The 24,031-nt window shown below is 43.5% G+C and overlaps 2 protein-coding genes and 1 non-coding gene across 3 annotated transcripts in view; all 3 read left to right on the forward strand.

Annotated features, from left to right (window-relative positions):
- Positions 1 to 3,462: 3,462 nt before the first annotated feature.
- On the forward strand, positions 3,463 to 4,116 carry LOC131902274 (small ribosomal subunit protein eS7-like). Its single transcript, XM_059253299.1, has one exon. It carries the CDS (start codon positions 3,491 to 3,493, stop codon positions 4,073 to 4,075), a length of 585 nt encoding a protein of 194 aa, XP_059109282.1. The 5' UTR covers positions 3,463 to 3,490; the 3' UTR covers positions 4,076 to 4,116.
- A 3,119-nt stretch (positions 4,117 to 7,235) lies between these two features.
- The window catches only part of Blm (BLM RecQ like helicase), an 88,129-nt gene continuing 71,333 nt past the window's right edge, over positions 7,236 to 24,031 (forward strand). Inside the window, exon 1 of the mRNA XM_059272372.1 lies at positions 7,236 to 7,321. The gene's annotated coding sequence lies outside the window, so the exon portion shown is untranslated. The remainder of the gene's footprint in view (positions 7,322 to 24,031) is intronic.
- On the forward strand, positions 14,379 to 14,514 carry LOC131903195 (small nucleolar RNA SNORA70). The gene has a single exon (XR_009377444.1). It is a non-coding gene; the product is annotated as a small nucleolar RNA SNORA70 (small nucleolar RNA).

The raw sequence follows: 24,031 nt of genomic DNA on the forward strand, positions 1-24,031 counted from the left end.
GAAGACAGAGACTGTTAGCAGTCAAGAAATGACAGTTCTGGGGCCACAGGCAGGGTGAGGGAGAGCTAGGTTGTGAGATCACTGGGCTGATAAATTCATAATCTGTAAAGCCGCCTTGTGGTACAGCAGACATGGAGAATATAAATATTCTGTTTTTTTTTTTTTGTTTTTCTTTTCTTTTTTAAATTTACTTAGCTTCATTTTATGTGCATTGGCGTGAAGGTATCAGATTCCCTGGAACTTTAGTTACAGACAGTTGTGAGCTGCCATGTGGTTGCTGGGAATTGAACCCTTTGGAAGAGCAGCCAGTGCTCTTAACTGCTGAGCCATCTCTCCAGCTCCCTGGTTTTTTTGTTTCTTGTTTTTAAGATTTATTTTTATTTGTGTGCGAGTGTGAGTGTTTATATGAGTGTGTGCCATATGAGTTTATGCCACACGTGTAGGTGCCCACAGAAGCCAGAAAGGGTGTCAGATGCCCTGGAGTAGAGTTACAGTTGACCTAAGATGCCTGATATGCACTGGGAGTAAATCGAGGGCCCTCAGGAGAGCAGCCAGCCTCAGTCTTCAAGCCGTCTCTACAGCCAGTGCTCTGGTTTCAGGGCCCCGGGAGGCTGGGGATGCAATTCAATTAGGAGAGTGCTTGCCTGGCCTGCATGAGGCCCTGGGTCACATCCCCAGTGTGGCATAAACTAAACATGGTGGCAAAAGCCTCTCATCCCAGCACTCAGGAGGTACGGCTGGAGGGATGGAAGTTCAAAGTCATCCTCCGCTACACAGAGAGTTTAAGACCAGCCTGGGATATATGACCCCTTGTTTATAAGTAAGTAACTAGATACATAAATAAATGCCCTCAGGAAGAAAGACCCAGTGTGGCTAGTAAAATCTAAGACGGTCTGTTGTAAAATTCCTCTTGTATGAGAGAAAAGCCAATCTTTGGTTCTTTTCTGGCTTTCGACTGCTTAGCCAAAGCCTGCTCATGTTATAGAGGGTGCTATGACCCGGATGTTTATGTGCATCCCCCATTTCATATGTTGAAGCCCCCACCCACAGCATAATGGCATTTGCAGAAGGGTATGAGGGATGATTGAGTCCTGAGGGAGCCTTCAGGCTATTCTTGTCATAAGAAGACACACAGACATGTAAAACCAGGTGTGGTAGTCTACTCCTATAATTCCTGCACCCAGGAAATGGACACAGGAGGATCAGAAGAAGTTCAGGGTCACTCTCAGTTACATAGAGAGTTTGAGGCTAGTCTGGGCTACATGAGACCTTGTCTGAAAAAAAATTTTTTTTTGAAGTTAAGCATGGTCTTACATGCCTTTAATCCTAACACTTCAGAGGCAGGCAAATTTCTATGAGTTTGAAGCCAGACTGATCTACATAGCAAGTTCCAGGCCAGCCAAAGCTACATAGTAAGACTTTGTCTCCAAAAATAAAAATTTAATTTCTCTATATATACATATATAAATATATAAACGTATAAAATCTCCAAATACAGTCACAGTAGAGGTAAGGACTTCAACACGTGTGTGTGTGTGTGTGTGTGTGTGTGTGGGGGGGTGTTTGTTTGTTTGCTTTGGGGTTTGGCAGGGATGAGGTGGGGATATGAACATTCAGTCCATAGCAGGAATCTCCTTGTGGAAAAACTACATTCTTAACGGTCTGGTTCTGTTCTTTGGAGTTTCTCACACCCGCTACCCAGGGCTTTTAGAATTATTGACTATTGTGTCAATAGCAAGCACATAGCACACCCGTTAGCGCTTTGCCCAGTGTGCTGTGTTCAGTGTCTGTCTCAACACTTGGTTCCCGTCTCTCACGTGACACAATCCGTCTTTCCTGGGCAGTGTGTTACTCATCAGCTGTGTTACCGCACACTCTAGATTTTTCTGCACCCAACCTTCTGGGTTCCTTTTTGGGTCCCGTCTCTTAATTCATTTACAAATCAACAAGCCAGGCCCGGAGATACACAGCTGCAATCCCAGCACTTGGAAGGTGGAGGCAGGAGGATTAAAAGTTCAAGTTTATTGTTAGCTACATAGCCAGTTCGATGCCAGCCTGGGATATATGGGACCCTGTATCAAAAACACACACAGAGTTGACAGGCAATGCCATCGGTACCTTTAGAAACAGAAGAGGCTTTGGCAACTTCTGATCCTCCTTCTGTCTCAGACTACTTAGAGGCTTCTGATGTGAAAGACCCCATATTGTACATTCTTAAAATGGCCGGCAACGTGCTCCATTTCAGAGATTTCCAGGAAATAAGGGCTCTCATTGACCCTGAGCCTGGGACCCTCTATACCTAGTTGCCAACTGTACTTTAGGTCATGAAAACTGTACCCCACAAGCTTGGCATTGTTATGAAGTCCTCTGAAATCAATACGGTGGACTGGGAATGTAGCCTAGTTGACAGAGTACTTGCCTAGCATGTGTGAGGCCCTGGATTTAGTCTCTAAACACTGCCTATGAAAAACAGGCACAATGGCCCACGCCTGTAATTCTAGCACTTTGTGGCCGAGGCAGGAGGATTATAGATCTTGAATTCAAGGCCCACCTGGGCTACCTAACAGGCCCCTGTCTCAACAAACAAACAAAAAGCCAGAGCCTACCCTGGGCCCTCTGGTATAGTCCACCCGCGGGTGGTTCTCACTATCCTCAGCTCCTAGGCACATGCTATGTTCCTAGACGAAGGCCACCTTGGGCAACGCAGCTCCTGGGATGAACTGAACAGCACCGGCCATCTGTGGCTGACGGGATGGCACTGCCAGTCACCAAAGAGGGTGAAGCTCAGCGAGCACAGTGACATTCCATTTCTTAGTTGAGGTTTCTCTTAAAGGGCAGGCTCAGAAGTCTACACTTTTGGCCATCTTCTGGCGACTGTCTTAGCATAAGATGCTTGGTCACCAGGTAGTTTCACTTCCCCATTTATGAGGCAAAAGTTCTTTACCATTACCTAAAAATTGTCCCCTCCAAGGTAAAGAACTTTTGCCCCATGGATATACAAAATGTCAATGACTATCACAGCCATCTTTATATCTACCGGTCACAGTGCAAGGGTGACAAACACCCCCTCTTCCCTTTGTAGTTACTGACAATAGTGGTATTATTAATTATTAATAAAGATACTAATTTCTCTTCTTAGAGTATACAATATGGGTGCCGGTCCCCCACCGCATACCCTGCATTCTAGGCAAGTGCTCTACCATTGAGCATCATTCCCAGCCCTACAGTATAATTCAAAATCATCTCTAAATTGCAATACTTAATACAATTTGGAGGGTTGGAGGCTTTGTTGCTGCTGTTTTGTTTTGTGACATGGTCTCATTCACCACCATGTCTCATGGTCTAAGGTGGTCTCAAACTTGTGGCAATTCTCCTGCCTCAGACTCTCAAATTCTGGGAGTACAGGTACAACCCACCATACTCAGCTGTAAATGCTGTTTAAAAAACATAGAATAACTCTTTCTAAGCCGGCACTCCGTAAGGACGAGCCATGTTCAGCTCGAGCGCCAAGATCGTGAAGCACAATGGCGAGAAGCCGGACGAGTTCGAGTCTGGCTTCTCCCAGGCGCTGCTCGAGCTGGAGATGAACTCCAATCTCAAGGCGCAGCTGCAGGAACTGAACATCACTGCAGTCAAGGAAATTGAAGTTGGTGGTGGCCAGAAAGCTATCATAATTTTTGTACCAGTTCCTCAGCTGAAGTCTTTCCAGAAAATCCAAGTCCGGCTGGTTCGTGAATTGGAGAAAAAGTTCAGTGGGAAGCATGTGGTCTTCATTGCTCAGAGGAGGATTCTGCCCAAGCCAACTCGGAAAAGCCGCACGAAAAATAAGCGGAAGTGCCCCAGAAGCCGCACCCTCACTGCAGTGCACGACGCCATCCTCGAGGACTTGGTCTTCCCAAGTGAGATTGTGGGGAAGAGGATCCGCGTGAAACCGGATGGCAGCTGGCTCCTAAAGGTTCATTTAGACAAAGCCCAGCAGAACAACGTGGAGCACAAGGTTGAAACTTTTTCTGGTGTGTATAAGAAGCTCACAGGCAAAGATGTTAATTTTGAATTCCCAGAGTTTCAGTTGTGAAGAAAATGACTGAATAAAGTGTCATTCATAGAAAAAAAAAAGCATAGAATAAAAATTCAATTTGATCATGGTGGTGCACACCTTCAGTCCCAGGACTTGGGAAGCAGAAGCAGGCTGATCTCTGTGAGTTGGAGGTCAGCCTGATCTACAGAGAGAGTTCCAGGACATCCAGGGTACACAGAGAAACCCTGTCTTGAAAAACAACACAAAACAAAAATTCAAGGTTGGTTGAGACCCGGAACATGTAGGTGCAAACCCTGCCCCCTATTACCAGGCAAGCTCTCAGCAGCCAGTCTCCTCTCAAATCCTCCCAACAATGTCCACTGACCTCAAGATCGAATCCAAACTCAGATGAGGTCCCCTTTCCTTTCCCGTGTCGTTTATCACTAACCTCCATTTTCTTGCATTTTATCGAAGGTGCCTTGTGGACTTTGTAGTTTACTGAGGCTTATTTTGGGTGTGTGTGTGAGGGGATGGGGGGGGGGCTGCGCTGGAGATGGAATCCAGAGCCTCATCCACACGAAGCTTGTACCACTGAGCAGCAGTCACCCTCCCGTTTTCCTGGCCTTACCCTCCATCCTCAGGACACCTTCACTGCAGCCTCCCTGGTCCTCCACATCTGCAGGCGCATCTCTCCTGTGAAACCACAACCTGAGCTAGCACATGGCCTGACTTGGGTTGTTACTGTTTTGTTTTGAGACAGGGTCCGGCTGTGTTCCTCAGGCTGACCTCTAACTGGAGATCCTCCTGCCTCTGCTTCTCTAGTGTTTCGGTTACAAGCACACACCACTACAGTCAGCTTGCAGTGTTAGTGTGAACATTAACTTACATGTCCTCCTCCTCTCCTCTGAGTGGTATTTATTCTGGGCTGTCTAGCACAGTGGCTTGACTGGGGACAGTGATTGCATTGAAGGTAAACATAAAGGAGAACTCAACACATGAGCATTTCAGCTGAGCTCCCTTATGACATTGTGAGCACCACACTCGCGTCTTGGCCCTTAGGGTTGTTGGTTCTGTTCCTTTGGTAGATTGTTCTTATCTTGTCCTTATCTCTATTCTGCGTGTTTTGCCATTTTGGTATTGAAGAACTGCTCAGTTATTGGGGCCTGGTGATTCAGGCCTGCTTCTTGGAAGGCAAAGGCAGTGAAATTTCAATGCATAGCTGGGTGGTAATGGTCCACACCTTTAATCCCAGCACTCAGGAGGCAGAGGCAGGCAGATCTCTGAGTTCAAGGCCAACCTGGTCTACAGAGCAAGTTCCAGGACAGCCAGGGTTACACGAGAAACCCTGTCTCAAAAACATATAAAAACAACAATAACAAAAACCCAAAAGAAAGAAATTTCAAGGCATGCCTGAATATAGTGTGAATTCAAGTCTACTTTGGGCAACTTAGTGAGACCCTGTCTTCAACAAACAAAAATGTAAAGGGTTGGGAGGTGAGTGTAGTGGCATGTGTCTATAATCCTAGCAGTCAAGAAGTAAAGAAAGGAGGATCAGCAGTTCAAGGCCAGCCTGGGCTACATGAGACTCTCAAAAAAAGATAGTTCAGCAGGCATAGGCATTTGCTGCCAAACTGGATGACCTGAGTTTGATCCCTGGGTCCCACATGGTAGAAGGAGAGTTGTCCTCTGACCTCTACCTGCTTGATGTGCTATGCACACGCCCCTACACACATAAACAAAACAAATGAACAAACAAACAAATGAATGAATGAATAAATGTAATAAAAATATCAAAACTGGGGGTGGGGAGAGGCGAGGTTGGGGATGTATATAGCTCACTGGTAGAGCATTTGTTTATCACACAGGAGGCTTTAGGTTCACGATGTGGTGCTGCCAAACAAAACCAAATTTCTTCTTAGTTTATCACAAAGAAGGGCCTCTAGGAGACTATTGTATGACTGTTTTTTTAATAATTTATTTAATTTTATTTTATATGCATTGGTGTGAGGGTGTCAGATCTCCTGGAACTAGAGTTACAGACAGTTGTGAGCTGTCATATGGGTGCTGGGAATTGAATCTGGGTCCTCTGGGATAGCAGCCAGTGCTCTTAACCACGGAGCCATCTCTCCAGCCCAGATAGGCATAGTGTTTCTTTCTTTTTGGGGGGGGGGGTTCAAGACAGGGTTTCTCTGTGTAGCTTTGCGCCTTTCCTGGAGCTCACTCTGTAGCCCAGACTGGCCTTGAACTCACAGAGATCCGCCTGCCTCTGCCTCCCGAGTGCTGGGATTAAAGGCAGAATTTACTCCTTATAAGAGGGTAAGGACAGAAGACAGGGTGGGAAGAGAGTTTCAGAAGAGCCCAGCATGGTGGAACAAGGCTGTAATCTTAGTCCTTGGGAAGTGGAGGTAGGTGGATCAGGAGTTCAAGTCTTCTGCTATACAGTTAGTGGGAGGTTTGAGGTCAACCTGGTCCCATCTCAAAAACACTAAACATTACAAAACTAGAACATCAGGCATCACCCAGGGCCGCATCTCTTTTATTAACATCGTATTGGTGTTTTGCCTGTATGTATGTCTGTGTAAGGGTGATGGATCCTGGAGTTAGAGATGGTTGTGAGATACCATGTGGCGGCTGGGAATTGAATCCTGTCCTCTGGCAGAGCAGTCAGTGCTCTTAGCCGCTGAGCCATCTTTCCAGCCCCAAGGGCCACATTCTTAGTGGCACCTATCCGCTCGAACTGAAGCTTCGCACTCAGACACTGTGCATTTCCCTTGAAGCATCGGAGCTCGAGACCCCAGTTCCTCATCAGTAACAGCCGTGGAAGACCGCCGAAATCTCACAAGAACGGAGGATCAGATCCAAGAGAAGGAACACAGACACTTCGCTTGGCTTATGGGAACTGGCGAGTCTCAGGTGCCTCCAAACACCAGAAAATTCCTATCATGTCAGAGATTGGGCTCCAGGTGCTTTTCCCCCAACACTAGGAAAACAAACAAACAAAACCCCACAAAAACAAAACCTTACTAGCGCCGGAAGCCCGGTAGGTTTGCCACAGTCACCTGACCCACCAGCTGGCTTCTAATTGGGCTTTGGGAGTATGTGCTCGGGTGATCCCGCCCCAGCGGCTCTAAAGGGCGGGGCCAACTGCCAGGGGCCACGGTATTGGTTAGTCCCTTCAGGGCTCGTCCAATCAGGACCATCCTTCTTGCGGCGCGAAGCGAGCGGAGCGGGGCGCCGGAGGGCCCTGGCGGCGCGCGGAGTTTGGATAGTGATTCAGCCTGGCGCGGCGTGAGCCCGAGTGAGGTGAGTTCCGCGAACTCGGGGCTGCGGTGCCTCCGCCGGGTCACCGGCTCCCCCCGGCTCGGCCCGGAGCCGGAGGCCTCGGCCATTCCCCTAGTCCGCCCCAGTGCCTCGTAGCCTCGCTGGTGGCGAGAAGCCCAGTGGGGAGAAGAACCCCGGAGCCCCAGAAAAGGCCGTGTCAGGCGGCCGAGGCTTGAGTCTTGCTGTCCACACATTCCTTAAGGTCCAGGATCTTGCTTTTTGTCTGTCACACGCGAGAAATGATCTCATCCCGGAGTGTGTCTAAGGCTGCAACGACCCCTCATCAACACGTTTTCCCGAGACTTTAGAGGAGGGGAAATTGAATCGCCCCGGTTTTAGACGTCGAGAATCCGAGGCTCAGACCTTGTGGGCTTGGATGCCAGAAATAAGATTTGAATAAGACCTGCACAGCTCGGAAGCATATCCTACTGCCTCAGGCTTTCCCACTCCCCCAACCTGCTCATAGGTCGTTTGATGGCTGAGATGGTCCGGCCTCCTACCTGACAGTTCCTGGCGCCATCCTCAGCTACGCAAAGCTCCTATGCCTACCGCATTAAGGGGCAGGGGTAGGAAAGACTGGTTGAGGGATCCCGAGATGGAGCAGCGGAGAGTCAGAAGCCTGGGGAGTAGAAAATCAATTGGTTCTGTAATGGACCTTGAAAGGCGCTCCTGAGATGTCTAGTCTGAACACCACATCCAGCTTGAATCAACATTTTGTTAGCCTGACTGCTATTCTGTCAGAAGGTCGCTTTAAATTTACTTGAAGGAAATGAAATTTCTAGGTGTCAAATCACTTTGGGGGAGGGGGACAGTTTTGAGACAGGGTTTCTCTGTGTAGTCCTGGCTGTCCTGGAACTCACTCTTGTAGACCAGGCTGGCCTCGAACTCAGAGATCCACTTGCCTCTGTTTCTCATGTGTATGTGTGTGTGTGGGTGCTTAAAGACGTGTTCCACCACCACTGTCAGGCCACTTTCAATGCTAGTTCCCAAGATAAGGAATGGATACCAATTTTTTGTTGTTTTGGCTCTTGTAGTCCAGGCTGGCCTCGAACTTGTGCAGCTGAGGATGACCTTAGACTTCTGATATTACTGCCTCAGCCTCTCAAGTGCTGGGGTTACAGGCCCATGCCACTATCCCAGACATTTTAAATGATATGTTTTGAAATGTTTACCTTTTTTTTTTTTTTTTTTTTTTTTTAAATGTATACAGTGTTCTGTTTGCATGTATCCCTGCAGGCCAGAAGAGGGAGCCAGATCTTATTACAGATGGTTGTGAGCCACCATGTGCATGCTGGGAATTGAACTCAGGACCTTTGGAAGAACAGCCAGTGTTCTTAACCTCTGAGCCATCTCTCCAGCCCCGAAATGTTTACCTTTAAAAGAGAATAGCACAGGCTGTAGCATCTTAAACTTGGTTGACGGACATATAGGTGTCACTGTTTTCTGTACTTTTCCTTTTGTCTTTGGTGGGGAGCGGGGATGAGTGTGTTCTTGTTCGTGTTTGTGCAGGGGTGTGTGTGCGTAAGCAGGCCAGATATGTCTTCTTTAGTTGTTTTCCATCTTAGTGTTTGGGACAGCCTCTCTCTGAACCTGGAATTTACCGATTAAATTGGCAAGCCTCCCAGCGCTGGCATTATAGAGGCACGTTACCACACCTAACTGTTTAGGTGAGTTCTGGAACTCTGAAATCAGGTCCTCATCTTTGCACCACAGGCACTTTACTGACTGAGCCATTTCACAGGCCTTTTCTGTCTTACTGAGTCCAATGAATAATCTGTACAATTAGTGTCTAAAAGCCTCTGAGTGTTCGGGCTACCTGTAGAGTTAAGATCAGCTCCCACCAGGAGTGGTGCTTCATACCTATAGAACTCCAGCACTTGATTGAGCAAGACAGGAGAATGGAGAGTGTGCAGCTGCATGGAGACTGCATCTCAAAAACAGAAACAAGCTGCCTGCGGCAGCACAAGCCTCCAGTCACACACATGGAAGGGGAGGCAGAAGGATCAGGAGTCTTCCTTAGGTACATACTGAAGTGGAGGCCCATTTGGACTATGTGATGAGACCCTGTCCCTAAAACCCAAAACAAACATTAAAATGCCAGTTACATTTATAACATCTTTCCATCTCTTTAGTATTTTCTTTCTTTCTTTCTTTCTTTCTTTCTTTCTTTCTTTCTTTCTTTCTTTCTTTCTTTTTTTTTTTTTTTGGTCTTTTTGGTTTTGTTTGAGACAGGATTTCTCTCTGTACCCCTGGCTGCCTGGAATTCACTCTATAGATCAGGTTGGCATCCAACTCAGAGATCCTCCTGCCTCTGCCTCCCAAGTGCTGGGATAAAAGCATGTAGCACCACTGCCTGGCTCATTAAAATATTTTCCTGATAGTTTTTATTTGTATGTGCATGGGCTTGTACCATGCTGTTTGCATCAGAGAACAACTTACAGGAGTCAGGCGATTTGACTCAGGTGGTCTGGGTTGGCAAGCACTCTTTTTTTCCCTCCCCAGACAGGATTTCTCTCCATAACAGCCCTGGCTGTCCTGGAACTCTTGATCTGTAGACCAGGCTGGCCTTGAACTCAGAGATCCCCCTGCCTCTGCTTCCCAAGTGCTGGGATTATAGTTGTATGTCACCATGACCAGCTCTTTTTTGTGTTTTATTAATATTTGTTGTTAATTTTCTTTCCTTTTTTGCTTTGTGTGGTGCTAGGAATTGAACCTAGGGCCTGGTATACCCCAGGCAAGTGTTTGATCACTACTGAGCTGCACTCTAGCAGTTGATAGTGTTTCTAAGATGTGTCTGGGTGAGGGGGGTGGTTCTTTCGGTAAAGCGCTTTCTACACAAGCATGAAGACCTAAGTTCAGACCCCCAGAACCCACAAAGAAAAGCCAGTTCCAGTGCCACAAACCTGTAATCTCATCACAGAAGTGAGACGGGAGCTTGCTGGCCAGCCAGACCAGCCAAATTGGTGAACTCCACGTTCAGTGAAAAGACATTTAATGTTCACTTCTGGCCTCCACACGCGAACTCACATGCATGCACTTGTGAATACAACACATACACACACACACACACACACACACACACACATACACTTTGTCTTAAAAATTACATTATTCATAAATTGTTTATAAGTGGTAAATTTTACTTACATCTCAGAGTTTATTACATTTTTTATTGTATTTTATGTGTGTGTTTACCTGCATGTGTGTATGTGCACCACATCCATGCTTGGTGCCCAGAGGTCAGAAGAAGGTCTTGAATCATCTAGAACTGGAGCTATGCATGGTTGTGAACCACTTTGTGGGGGCTAGGAATCAAGCATGGATCCTCTGTAAGGGCAACAAGTTCTCTTTACCTCTGGGCATCTCTCCAGCCCCCTTTTTTATAATTAAAAAAAAATTATGTTTATGGGTGTTTTGCCTGCATGCATATCTGTGTACCTCTTGGGTGACAGAATAGGGCATCAGATCCCCTGGAACTAGAGTTGCAAATGGTTGTGAGCTGCCAGACCCCGCCCTTCAGAAAACCCACCAGGGGTTGGCTCCTTCCCTGGAGATGCTCCAGACCATGCCTACAGGGTATTTAAGACAGTCCCTAGACCAGCCACATGATTTCTCTCCTGCTTTCTTCCCCTGAGAATCACCTGGGTGTGCTTTGCTCATTAAACCTGGACTTTTAATTTGGCCTGATCTGATTCATTGTATCAGCAGAGAAACCCAATATCTGGGTATGGAAACCTTTCAGTAATCTAGTGTTGTGGTGAGTTATCTTAGTTGATTTTCTAATGCTGAACTAGCCTTGCATTCCTGAGACAACAGAATATGGCCATGGTTTTATATAGAGCTAGGTTTTGTCTGCTTTCATTTGGAATTTGGACACCTCTATCTGTGAATGAGAAGTAGCCTGGGGTGTTTTCACTGTTGAACTGGCTTGCAGTATTCATTGTCAGGATGAAGATGTAGAGTAAGAGAAGCGAGAAGCTGACCTTGGCTTCGTGCTTTGGGGTTGTCTGTGTGAAATTGGAGTGCTTTTACTATAAATGTTCAGAACACTGTTTTCACCTTCCTTCCTTTTTTTCCCTCTAAAGACAAGGTCTTATGTGGTAGTCCAGACTACCTAGAACTCACTGTGTAGTTCAGGCAAAGCAGGCCTGAAACTCACAGCAGTATTCCTGATTTAACTGCCTAAGACATTAGCCATCATACCAGCACTTTTAGTTTTTCTGAGACAGGATCTCATACACCCCAGGTTGACCCTGAACTTTTACATAGCTGAGGCTTGCCTTGAATTCCTGCTTTCAATGCCCTACCAGTTCCAGTTATTTAATATTGTATTGGCAGCTTAAGACGGTGAAATAAGGTAAGAGAAATTATTCAGAGGCACAAATTTTAGAAAATAAAAAAGTACACTGTCATTAGCTGCAGATGATAATGGAATGTATTTAGAACACATAAATAATAATCAAAGTAACTAAAATAAAAAAGAATTAGCCTGGCCTTTTGGTACATGCCTACGATCCCAGCACTCGGATGTGGCTGCCTAAGAATTGGATTCAAGGTTGTCGTAGCTACATGGTGAGTTTGAGGCCAGTCTGGACTATGTGAGACTGTCTCCAAAGCAGCACACACAGAGGAGAGAGAATTTAGTAAGATAACAGTGTACAATTGACATGCAAAACCAATTGTTTGACAAATAGATTATATAAGGAAGGGGATAGTCTCATTTATAGTAAAAATAAAAAGATTAAAATATTTAGGAATTTTAAAACATAAAACATAATTTTTTTTTTTCCCTCGAGACAGGGTTTCTCAGTGTAACAGTACTGGTTGTCTGGGTCTTGATTTGTAGACCTGGATGGCCTTGAACTCACTGAGATCCGACTGCCTCTGCCTCTCAAGTGCTGGGATTAAAGGTGTGTGCCACCACCGCTGGCTAAAACATAATCTTTAAGACACTGCTAAATGTTATAAAAGTTGACTTCATCAAATGCAAAGTCCTTTTCCCAGGATAGAATAACTTAACATCCTTAAAGCATTGGATCTACATAAGTTAACACAAATTTAATGTAGTTTCAGTAAAGATATCAGCAAGGTTTTCTTTCTGGTGCTAGACATGTTGATTTTAAAGTTCACATAGAACAAACAAAATACAGAACCATAAAGCCGGTATGATGTCACACATCTGTAGTTCCAGCACCTAAACCCATAACTCGCAGAAGGAAGGAAGTAATAAAGATCACAGCAGAGACCATGAAATATAGAAAATAGAGCAAGTATGAAGTAGACAAAATCAAGAGTTGGTTCTTTGAAAAGATGTGGAGTTCAGAGGACAACTTGAGGAAATGGTTCTTTCCTTTCACCATGTGGGTTCCGAGAATCTAACTAAGGTCATCAGACTTGGTGACAAGTACCTTTAATCACTGAGCCATCGTTATAGGCCCCTGGAAAGATATATTTAAATTGATGGTCTTTTAGCTAGATGAACAAGAAAAGTATCTTAGTTACTTTTCTATTGCTGTGACAAAACATCATGACCAAGGCAGCTTATAAAAGAAAACATTCGGTGTGGGGGTCCATGATCGCAGAGAGTAGTAGAGTGCATGACCATCACGGCAGGGAGCATGGCAGCAGGCACGCAGGCGGGCACGCAGGCGGGCACGCAGGCGGGCGTGGTGCTGGAGCCGTAGCTGAGAGCTCACATCTGATGGCAAATTCGGGGCAGAGAGAAGGAGCCAGCTGGAATGATAGGGACTTTTGAAATCTCAAAGACCCCCAGTGACATCTCCAGCAAAGCCACACCTCTTCCAACAAGGCCACGTCTCCTACTTCTTCTCAAACAGTTCTACCAGCTGTGAACCAAGAATTCAAATAGATGAGCCTGGGGAGGCCACTGTCATTCAAACCCCACAGAAGGAAATCTCAGAGATTCAGATAATTGAGGAATGAAAGAAGGACTGTTATAATGACTGTAGGAGTAAAGGATTTTTATCCTGGTCTGGTAGTACAGTCCCATATCTTCAACCTGTCAGGAGATTGATGCAGGAAAATTGTAGCCTGGGCTACAGGGTAAGTTTAAGATAAGCTTGAGTAACTTAATAAGACCTGTCTCAAGATGAAAAGTGAAAAAGCTAGTTGTAGTTCAGTGGCAATGCTGTGGTTCTGTTCCCAGTATAAGGTGGGACACAGGGAATAAAGTGCTTTTTATGAAAAAGCTATGAACAGTTGTGTGTTGACAACTATGATTTGAGTGTGTCCCCTAAAGAGTTCAAATGGGGGCTGGAGAGATGGCTCAGTGGTTAAGAGCACTGACAGCCTCTCCAGAACCAAGTTCAGTTCCTAGCACCCACGTGATAGCTCACAACAACCTGTAACTCCAGTTCCAGAGGATCTGCTGCCCTTTTCTGGCTTCTTTGGGTAGTAGGCATGCACATGGTGCACAGACATACATGTAGACACAATACTCATATGCAGAAAAACTTAAAAAAAATCTTTTTAGGGACCCAGGTATAGACACTTTAATTCCTCAGTATGATTGTTGAGAGGTGGGGCCTACTGGGAATTAGTAGAGTCATGGCAAGAGAGACTTCATGATTCATGAATGTCTTTGTCATGGGAATCTCGTCTTTTCTCCATGAGCTCCTTTTCATCATGAGAGGCCCACCAGTAATGGACAGATTTGGGGTCATGCTCTTTGACTTTCTGCTTTTTATAATTGTAAGCTAAAATCAACCTTTCTTTTATAAGTTACCAAGTTTTAGGTATTCTGTCACAACAGAAAAGCTGTAACACATTTGATAATGTAGATCAACTGTAAAAGTTCTAGAAATGTATAACTACTGAATCATGAAAAAAAGGAAACGATTGAACAGACTTAGAATTAGTAAGTAGATTGAATCCTTAATCAGGAATGTTCTTACACACACACACACACACACACACACACACACACACACAAAGCCAAAAAAAAAAAAAACCACCTCAGGACTAGATAGCAGCTGGTGATTTGGTGATTTGTACTGTAAGTTTAAAGAATTAACCCTAGGTATAGTCAATTAAGCTGGTCAGGTTCCTTTCCCCATGAGAGCCTAGTGTGCATTGACTCTAAGCTGCTGCCCCTCTTTTTAGTGTGTGCAGCCTGTTGTTTGTATGTGTTGCCCTAAGGGACCTTGGAGACAGTTTTCTGGTGGATATTGATGTGTCTGATCTAATTCTGTCTCTGACCTAGGCTTCAGACACATGCAGGTTGCCTTTGGGCACAGTGGCCAGGACTCCCATTGGTCAGGTCTTCATGTATATCCTCACCAAGTTGTGGAATAAGGAACATGTGATTGAGACCTTATACGAGCCAAATTCAAGTTTCCTGGCCACCAGAAGATCCACAGTGCAAATAAGTGAGGCTTTACCAAGTTTAATACAGATTAATTTGAAGGCATGGTAGTTCAGAAGCCCCTTATCCTTAGTGACTTTGGGATCAGAAACGTCCCCAGCTGTGGTACCCTGGATAAGTGGTGGGCCCTATATTCCTGAGGGTCTCCACTGCATTGAGTCCACACCCTACCAAGCCATGTTCACTAATTAATCTCACATTCAGTTAAAAGATTAACACTAAAATCATCTTCAAACTGTACGAACAAATCATATATAAAGAACTATAGCTCAGCAAATTAGAAACACCCAGTTTGAAAGGGCATAGGTGAGTTGAGAATTTAACCTAGTGGTTGCACCTCTTGAACAGCCCTGAGTTTATTTCTAGCACCAAAACCAAGCGCAGCATGGGCAAAGGATTTTTTTCTTTTTTTTTTTTCTTTTTTTTTTTTTGTTTTTTTTGAGACAGGATTTTTCTAGAGAGGATACACAGTGGCAAATAAACACATGAAAAAGGTGCACATTTTTATAAATCATTAGAGAAATGCAAATAAAAGTCAGGATGAAAGAAAACCTCATCCATTAGGATGGCTGTTATATTAAAAGAAAAAAAATAACAAAACAATAAAATCCAGAAAGTAGCAAGTGTTGCTAAGGATGCTTAAAAATTGGAAGCCTTGTTCATTATTGATAGCAGTGTAAAAACGGTATCATGAAGGAAAACAGTATGTTAGTTCCTCAAATGACAAAAAAGAGAATTGCCATATGCTCCATTAAGTCTGCTTGTGGGATGTATCCAAGACAACTGAAATCAAGACCTTGAATGTAATGGTTAATTATTTAAAAAATTTTTTAGATTTATATATTTCATGTGTATGAGATGAGTGTTTTGCCTGAATGTATGTATGTGCACCATGTACATGCCTGGTGTCTAAGAAGGTATCAGGATCCCTTGAACTGGAGTTATAAATGGTTGTGAGCCACCATGTGGGTCCTGGGAACCAAACTCGGGTCCTCTGCAAGAGCAACAGGTGCTCTTAAGAGCGAAGCCATCCCTCCAGCCCTGTCCTTGGTGGTTAATTGTTAGTCAGATTGGATTAAGGAAGGTCTAGGATACTGGTAAAGCACACTCCGGATGTGTCTGTAATGGTGTTTCCTGAGATCTTGAGGGCTAGTCAGTGGATCAGCCCTTTGATGAATTCCTAAGGTGATGGCCTGTTGGGAGGTGGCATCTAGTTGAAGGAGGTCGGTCCCTAGTGGGTATATCTTCCTTCATTCCCTCATATTGCCTTTTCTCAGCTCCCCAGCCTGAATGATGTGAACTGTTCTGCCCCATTATGCCTTCCCCACCATGATGGGCAGACTCTTTAAAAACCATAAACCAAACAAATTACTGCTTTTAAGTTGTTAAGGCATTTATTCGGACACAGCAACAGGTAGGTTAGCTAATTTATCAAATATTTCTCTCCCCATGTTCATAGCAGTGTTAGAGTAGCTGTGATACAATTCTTGGCTGTCAACTTGACTGGAATTAAGTAAAACCCAAATGGCTGGGCACACCTGTGAGGGATTTTTTTTTTTTTTTAAATAAATGACTTGGAGTGTGAAGACCGACTTTTAATCGGGGTTTTGAGGTGGGAAGATACACCTTAAATCTGGGCCAAACCTTCTTCTGGAAGCCTGGAAGCCTATGTAAAGGACATGGAAGAAGCAATTTTTTGCTCTTTGTCTGCTTGCTCTCACTGGCAAGCCCATTCCTTCACTGGCACTAGAGCCTACTTTGGAATTCTGGCACAAACTGAAGCTCTGCTGGGACATCGAGCCTTGTGGACTAAACAAGTGCTGGATTCTTGGACCTTCTGCTGGTGGACAGCCATTGTTGGATTAGCTGGACCACAGCCTGTATGTCATTCTAATCCCCTTTCTATACACATATAAGTGCTGTTCCTCTAGAGAACTCTGACTAACACAGTAGCCAAAAAGTAGAAACAATCCAAATGTCCATCAAAAGATAAATGAGCAAAATGTAGTATATACGTATTATAGAACATTGCTCAGCTTTAAAAATGAAGGACGTTCTTACTCATGCTACTTGAGTGACGATGTTATGTTCAGTAAACTAGGCAGTTGCAAAAGGAAGGTTCTCTATGATTCCACTTACACGAAGAATGCAGACAAGTCAGACTACAGTGCAGTGGGTGCTGGTGTCTAAAAGGAGTCTTTGGATTGCCCTGGAGCTGGAGTTACAGGCAGTTATGAGCCACCCATTATGGGTGCTGGGAACCAAACACCCTCTCTGCCCTTTGTGGGCACCAGGCATGCAACTGTTGCACATATATACATAGAGACAATACATTCACAGCATTTTAAAAAATCTAAGAAAAAGGAAACAAGCCAGAAAAGAATAGCAAAACAAATCCAAGTGGGAAAGGGCACAAGAACGTTCCCAACACACGAGCTCGTTCTATACCTTGAGTGTTGTTCAGTTGTGTATGTAAGTAAGACTGATTTTTTTTTCTGAGTTAATCTTGTATCCAGCCACTTTGCTGAAGGTGTTTATGAGCTGTAGGAGTTCCCTGATAGAATTTTAGAGTCACTTATATATACTATCATATCATCTGCAAATAGCAATACTTTGATTTCTTCCTTTCAAATTTGTATCCCCTTCATCTCTTTCAGTTGTCTTATTGCTCTGGCTGAAACTTCAAGTATTATTATTGAATAGATGTGGAGAGAGTGGACAACTTCCCTTGTTCCTGATTTTAGTGGAATTGCTTTGAGTTTCTCTCCGTTTATTGTGATGTTGGCTGTTGGCTTGCTGTAAATTGCCTTTATTATGTTTAGGTATGTCCCTTGTATCCCTGATCTCTCCAATACTTGTGTCGTGAAGGGGTGTTGGATTTTGTCAAAGGCTTTTTCAGCATCTAATGAGATGATCATGTGGTAGGTTTTTTGTTTTTTGTTTTTTAAATGAGACTTATTTTTTTAAAACAGTAAATGAGAAGATTCTTGGAAAAATGGGCTTTAAGGCTGATACCCATAATTAATTCAGGAATACATTTGGACAGCTGTTTTTCTACTTTAAGTTACAGAGTGTTGTGTATCTTGTCCTAGTTTCCTTTGCTGTTGCTATGATAAAGTACCCTGACAAAGCCCCTTCAGGGAGGAAGGGTTTATTTTAACTTGTAGTTCAATGTACAGCCTGTCATGTCAGGGAGGTCAAGGCAGCAGGAGTTTGAGCTGGTCACGTGGTATCCACAGTCAGAGAGCAGAGGGATGGATGAGTGCACGCAGCTGCTCTGCTCCCTGCTGTGATATGGTCTTTCTGTACGCTGTGAATATGTATTGCTACTGTTGGTTAGTAAATAAAGCTGTTTTGGCCTATGGTAAGGCAGGATAAGAGCCAGGTGGAAAATCCAAGCAGAGATACAGGGAGAAAAAGGGTGGAGTCAGGGCAGACGCCATCCAGCCTCCCAAACAACAAGATGCCAGCAAACTGGTAACACCACGGCCACATGACAAAATATAGATGAATAGAAATGGGTTAATTTAAGATGTAATAGCTAGGTAACGATAAGCCTGAATCATAGATCAAACAGTTTGTATTGATATTAAGCCTCTGAGTGATTATTTTATAAGCTGCTGCAGGCCAGGTGGGACACAGGAAAACTTCCAGCTACAGCTCCCCTCTCCACTCACCATCCTGCATCCCCAGCCCAGGGAATATCCCACACATAATTAAGATTATCTTTCCATTTCAAGTAATGTAATCTATATTTTCTCACAGGCACACCTACAGGCTCATTTCCCAACTGATTCAAGATTCTTCAAGTTGATAATTAAAACTAACCCTCACATCACTTTTTCCAGAAGATAAACTGTATATATGCATATATATTAAAGAGGACATATAACATTAATGAGGGTCCTGTCTAAAATTTCTGTTGAGAAATTCTTTGATGTTTGGTTTCATAGAGAGCCCCTTGTTTCTGGGGTCCCAGTTGAGCTTTATATTTGAGGCTTACCACTTTTGCCCTAGGGAAGACAACTCAGCTGGTGGGGCTTGCAGAGCCTGGCTGTATTTACAGGAACAACTCCTAAAACCTCCCCTTTCAGCAGAAAACTAGAGTGAGTGTCTTGGCACCAAGTGTCTTAGAATAGCCTTTTTGGCAGTCCATCTCTCAATATTCTGAGATAGCTGTCTTGTTACAACACAGAATAAAAGGAAAAGTTTGACCTAGAAAGAGAACTTGTCCTAAGTTTGATAAATCTAAAATGTTTCATTTATTTGAAAGAAATGGAATCCCCCCCACCCCAAAAAACCTTGTTTTCTCTGTCATATCTCTGTGTTATTAAAGAGGCTCATTTATTTATTTATTTATTTATCTATCTATCTATCTACCTATCTATCTACCATTTATGATTTGATTTGATTTGAAGACAGTCTACGTAACCTGGCCTGGAACTCACTGTATAGACTGGCCTCGAACTCACAAAGATCTGCCTGTCTCTGTCTCCTGAGTGCTGCTGTGCCACCATGCTTGGCTCATTGTTTGTTTTGTTCTGTTTTTCTTTTTTTTTTTTTTTTTTTTTTTTAAGATTTATTATGTATACAGTGAGTGTTCTGTCTGCAGGCCAGAAGAGGGAGCCAGATCTCATTGTAGATGGTTGTGAGCCACCATGTGGTTGCTGGGAATTGAATCCAGGACCTCTGGAAGAACAGCCAGTGCTCTTAACCTGAGCCATCTCTCCAGCCCTTGTTCTGTTTTTCAAGGTAGAGTTTCTCTGTGTAACCCTGGCTGTCCTGGAACTCATTGTGTAGATCAAGCTGGCCTCATACCCAGAGATCCACATACTTCTGTCTCTTTAGTGCTGGGAATAAAGGTGTGTGTCACCACTGGCTGCTTATTGCAATGCTTATTGTTTAGCTGGAATTCTGCTTTAGCCCCCCTCTCTCTCTCCAGACCTCCAGACCTTGTCCTCAGAAAACCCACCATACTGCCGCAGCCCCCCCCCCTGCAGCCCCCTCCCCAGCTACTCAAGACCATGCCTACAGGATATTTAAACTGCCTCCTGGAGAATGCCCATGTGGTTTTTCCTGGTCTCCTTTCCTGGTCACATCTCTGAGGGCCAGGAAGATCACCCAGGAACGTTTTGCCAAGTGAACTTGGGAACTTGGTCTTTTATTTATATATATATTATGTATATGAGTGCTCTATTGACTTTATGCCAGAAGAGGGCATCAGATCCCACTATAGATGGTTGTAAGCCACCATGTGGTTGCTGGGAATTGAACTCAGGACCTCTGGAAGAGCAACCGGTGCTCTTAACCACCGAGCCCTCTCTCCAGCCTGGTTTTTTATTCTTAATTCGGCTTAATTTGGCTTACTGTGTCAGTAGAGAGTCTTATATCAGAGTATGGAAACCTTTCACTTATTAAAAGATTTTTTTTTAGTATCTTTCTTTTGTTGTTTAATTATATATTTTCTAGCAATAGTCCATTCCTTATTAGTATTCTTTTGTTATTGTTTATACATTTGTATTATGAATGTAAATGTGGTATACATGTATAGTGTATGGTCACATGTGTATACATATGTGAGCCTGTGTGTACACACATGTATGGGGGCCAGAAGAAATTAGATGTTCTGCTGTATGTCACTCTGTGTCTTATTCCTTTGAGGCAGGGTCTCTCACTGACCCTGGAGGTAGGCTGGTACAGTGATCTGTCTCTCCCTACTCCCCAGCACAGGGTTGTAGGCATATAGCCACACTTGCTTTTTATGGGTGTTGGGATCTGAACTCAGGTCCTCATGCACACAGTGCCCTTGCACACTGAGCCATCCTCTCCAGCCCTGTCTTAGTACTTTTAGGATACGTAATATACCTGGCTAACTTAGGTAGTCAGTTCCTTCTGTTTTTATTTATTTTTAAGGTCATTGTTGCTATTTGGATAATTTTAAATAGCTAGTTTTAAAGATAAGCCTTGAAGTTTATTATGACCAATGGCGAAAGTCATTTTCTATTACTTTAAAACTCCATAAACAGGACTGATGAGATGACTTGGTGGGTAAAGGCACCTGCTGCCAAAAGTGACAACTTGAATTTGATTCCCAGAACTCGTGTGGTGGGAGGAGGGAACTGATTTTTACAAGTCGTCTTTTGAGCTACACATACACAATAAACAAACAAATAAATACTAAAAAGGCAGAAGGGATGTGATGGCACAGGTCTTTAATCCCAGGAGCCTGTAATACTAGCACTTGTGAGGCAGAGGTAGGCAGATCTCTGTGAATTCAAAGACAGCCAGGGCTACATAGAGAGACCCTGTCTCAAAAAAATAAACAAACAAAAAGTTAAAGAGGGGAGAGAAAATCCTTAGAAAATATTTCCTTTTTTTTTTTTCTGAAAGATTTATTTATTATGTATACAGCATTCTGCCTGCATATATACCTACCTACCAGAAGAGGGCACCAGATTTCATTACAGATAGTTGTGAGCCACTATGTGGTTGCTGGGAATTGAACTCAGGACCGCTTCAGGACCTCTGGAAGAGCAACCAGTGCTCTTAACCTCTGAGCCATCTCTCCAACCAAAAATATTTCCCTTATCATATGTAAATGAAAGTTGTTGTTTTTCTTGGTAGTCCTAAGACTGGTCTCCATATTTCTCAAAAAAAAAGAAAAAAAAAAAAGGTTTTCTTGTTACTTTTCATTTCATTGACTTTCTTTTCTTTTTTCATTTTGCTTATCGACCTGGAGAATTTAGACATTCTTTTTTAATTGGCCTAATTTTTTAAGATTACCTCTTAGAGCTCTGGCTGGTAGCATAGGCCTATAGTCCAGCTACTGGGGAGGCTTAAGGCAGGAGGATCTTAGTTTCAAGGTCTATCTGGAAAACTTAGTGGGAACCTATCTCAAAGTTAAAGTTTTTAAAGGGGTAAGAATGTAGCTTAATGATAGAGCACTTGCTTAGAGTATGTGAAGCCCTAAATTAATTCCTCAGTACCATCAAAAATTAAAAAAAGGGCTGGAGAGATGGCTCAGTGGTTAAGAGCATTGGTTGCTCTTCCAGAGGACCTGGGTTCAAGTCCCAGCATCCACATGGCAGCTCACAACTGTCTGTAACTCAGGTTCCAGGGGATCTGATGCCCTCGTACAGACAGACCTGCAGGCAAAACACCAATATATATAAAGTAAAAATAAACAAATTATTGTTTTTTAAAAAAGCTACCCCTGAATATCATGATCTGGTTGTTAAATAATATAGGCTCCTTCGATTTCTGATCTGAAATCATATTAAGTCAAGACATAGTTCAAATTAGAGTCCTTTAATCATCTATTCTTTTCATCACTTGTTTTTTGAGATAGGTGTAGACCATGCTGACTTTGAGCTTACTGTATACCTTAGGCTGGCCTCAAACTCTGATCCTCCATCCTCAGTCTCCCAAGTGCTGGCATTATAGATGTGAGCCACCATGCCCGTTTGAGTATAGTTCTCCAGTTTGTTTGGCTCACTACTTTTACTTTGTTTCCTTTGGAAACGGTGTCTCTCACTATGTAGCAGAAGTTGCCATAACTTTTCCTTTTCCATGTAAAAGACATTTTTAATCATTTTCTAAATTGTACTTGTGATGGCTGTAAGTATTCATCTGAAATGGATTCCATTGACCAAGCTTGAAAGGTCATAAGGTTTCTGAAATGCCATACTGTATTGTACTAAAACATAATGAGTATGTTTAATTTATGCCTTCATACTGACTCGTACAGAGAGGTAGAGAATGATTCATTGTTTAGAATCCTCCACCCCTTGAGTATGTGTATGCTGGTATGTGCATGCATGTGCACATGCAGGCGTATGCTCAGCACAGTGCCCGTGACAGCCAGAGAACACTTTTGGATGTCAGTCTTCGCCTTCTACCTTGTTTGAGACAGTCTCTTCCTTGTTACCTGCTGCATATGCCAGGCCAGCTGGCTCTCAAGGAACCAGAGGCCCTCCTGCCTTTGCTCACTATAGAAGCATCAAGATTACAGATAGATACTGTATATGTATTTTAGTGTCAAACTTAGGTCCTCAAAATTGTGTGGCAAATATTTTACCCATTAAACTGTCTCCCTAGCCCTGACTTATTATTTTGAAACTAATAAGACAATTCCAGTTACTGAATTAAGAAAGTATGACTTAGTTTAAATATCACCATTTTCAAAAGTGAACTTCTAGCCGGGCGGTGGTGGCACATGCCTTTAATCCCAGCACTCGGTAGGCAGAGCCAGGCGGATCTCTGTGAGTTCGAGGCCAGCCTGGGCTACCAAGTGAGTCCCAGGAAAGGCGCAAAGCTACACAGAGAAACCCTGTCTCGAAAAACAAAAAAAAAAAAAAAAAAAAGTGAACTTCTAGAGCAGTGTAGTGTGGCCTATCCAATATTGTTAATCCTTCCACCAAAATATGGCATATATATTTATATATAGATGGTATAAAAGCAAAGTGTATTATAAAAATAGAATGTAAGCTGGGTATGGTAGCATGTGCCTGTATTCCCAGCACTAGATGCAGGAGGTTCATGAGTTTGGGGTCAGCCTACACTGTATAGTGAGACCTTGTGTATTAGTCAGGGTTTTCTAGAGGGAAAGAACTTATAGAATGAATATAAGAGATTGGGGGGGGGTATTTATTAGAATGACTTACAGGCTGCGGTCCAGCTAATCCAACAATGGCTATCTATCAGCAGAAGGTCCAAAAATTCAGTAGTTGTTCAGTTTACAAGGCTGGATGTCTCAGCTGGTCTTCAGTAAATACCAGAATCCTGAAGAAGTAGTGAATGCCAGTGAAGGAATGGACTTGCCAGTGAGAACAAGCACGCAAAGAGCAAACGCTTCCTTCATTCATGTCCTTTATATAGGCATCCAGCAGAAGGTAGCCCAGATTAAAAATGATCATCCCACTTCAAATGATTTAATTAAGGAAAAAAAAAAATCCTTCACAGGTGTGCCCAGCCATTTGAGTTTAGTTCATTCCAGATGTAGTCAAGTAGACAACCAAGAATAGCCGTCACAAGTCTGCCCCTTGTCAACTTGACACATTATACCTCCGTATGTCATGCTTAGTTTCCAAATGAAAACAATAACCAGGTCATAATTACACCTAACATGATATAACTGTCCCACAAACAATCACAAAATGCATTATATATTTAATCAGGTTATTATTACACCTAACATGATAGAACTATCCCTCATAAAACCACAAACACTTCTATCTTAGTCATTGTTCTGTTGCTACAAAGAGACACCATAACCACAGCAACTCTTATAAAAAAAGGTAAGCATTATT

This window comes from Peromyscus eremicus, chromosome 1, assembly GCF_949786415.1.
Source record: "Peromyscus eremicus chromosome 1, PerEre_H2_v1, whole genome shotgun sequence".
Taxonomy (NCBI): domain Eukaryota; kingdom Metazoa; phylum Chordata; class Mammalia; order Rodentia; family Cricetidae; genus Peromyscus; species Peromyscus eremicus.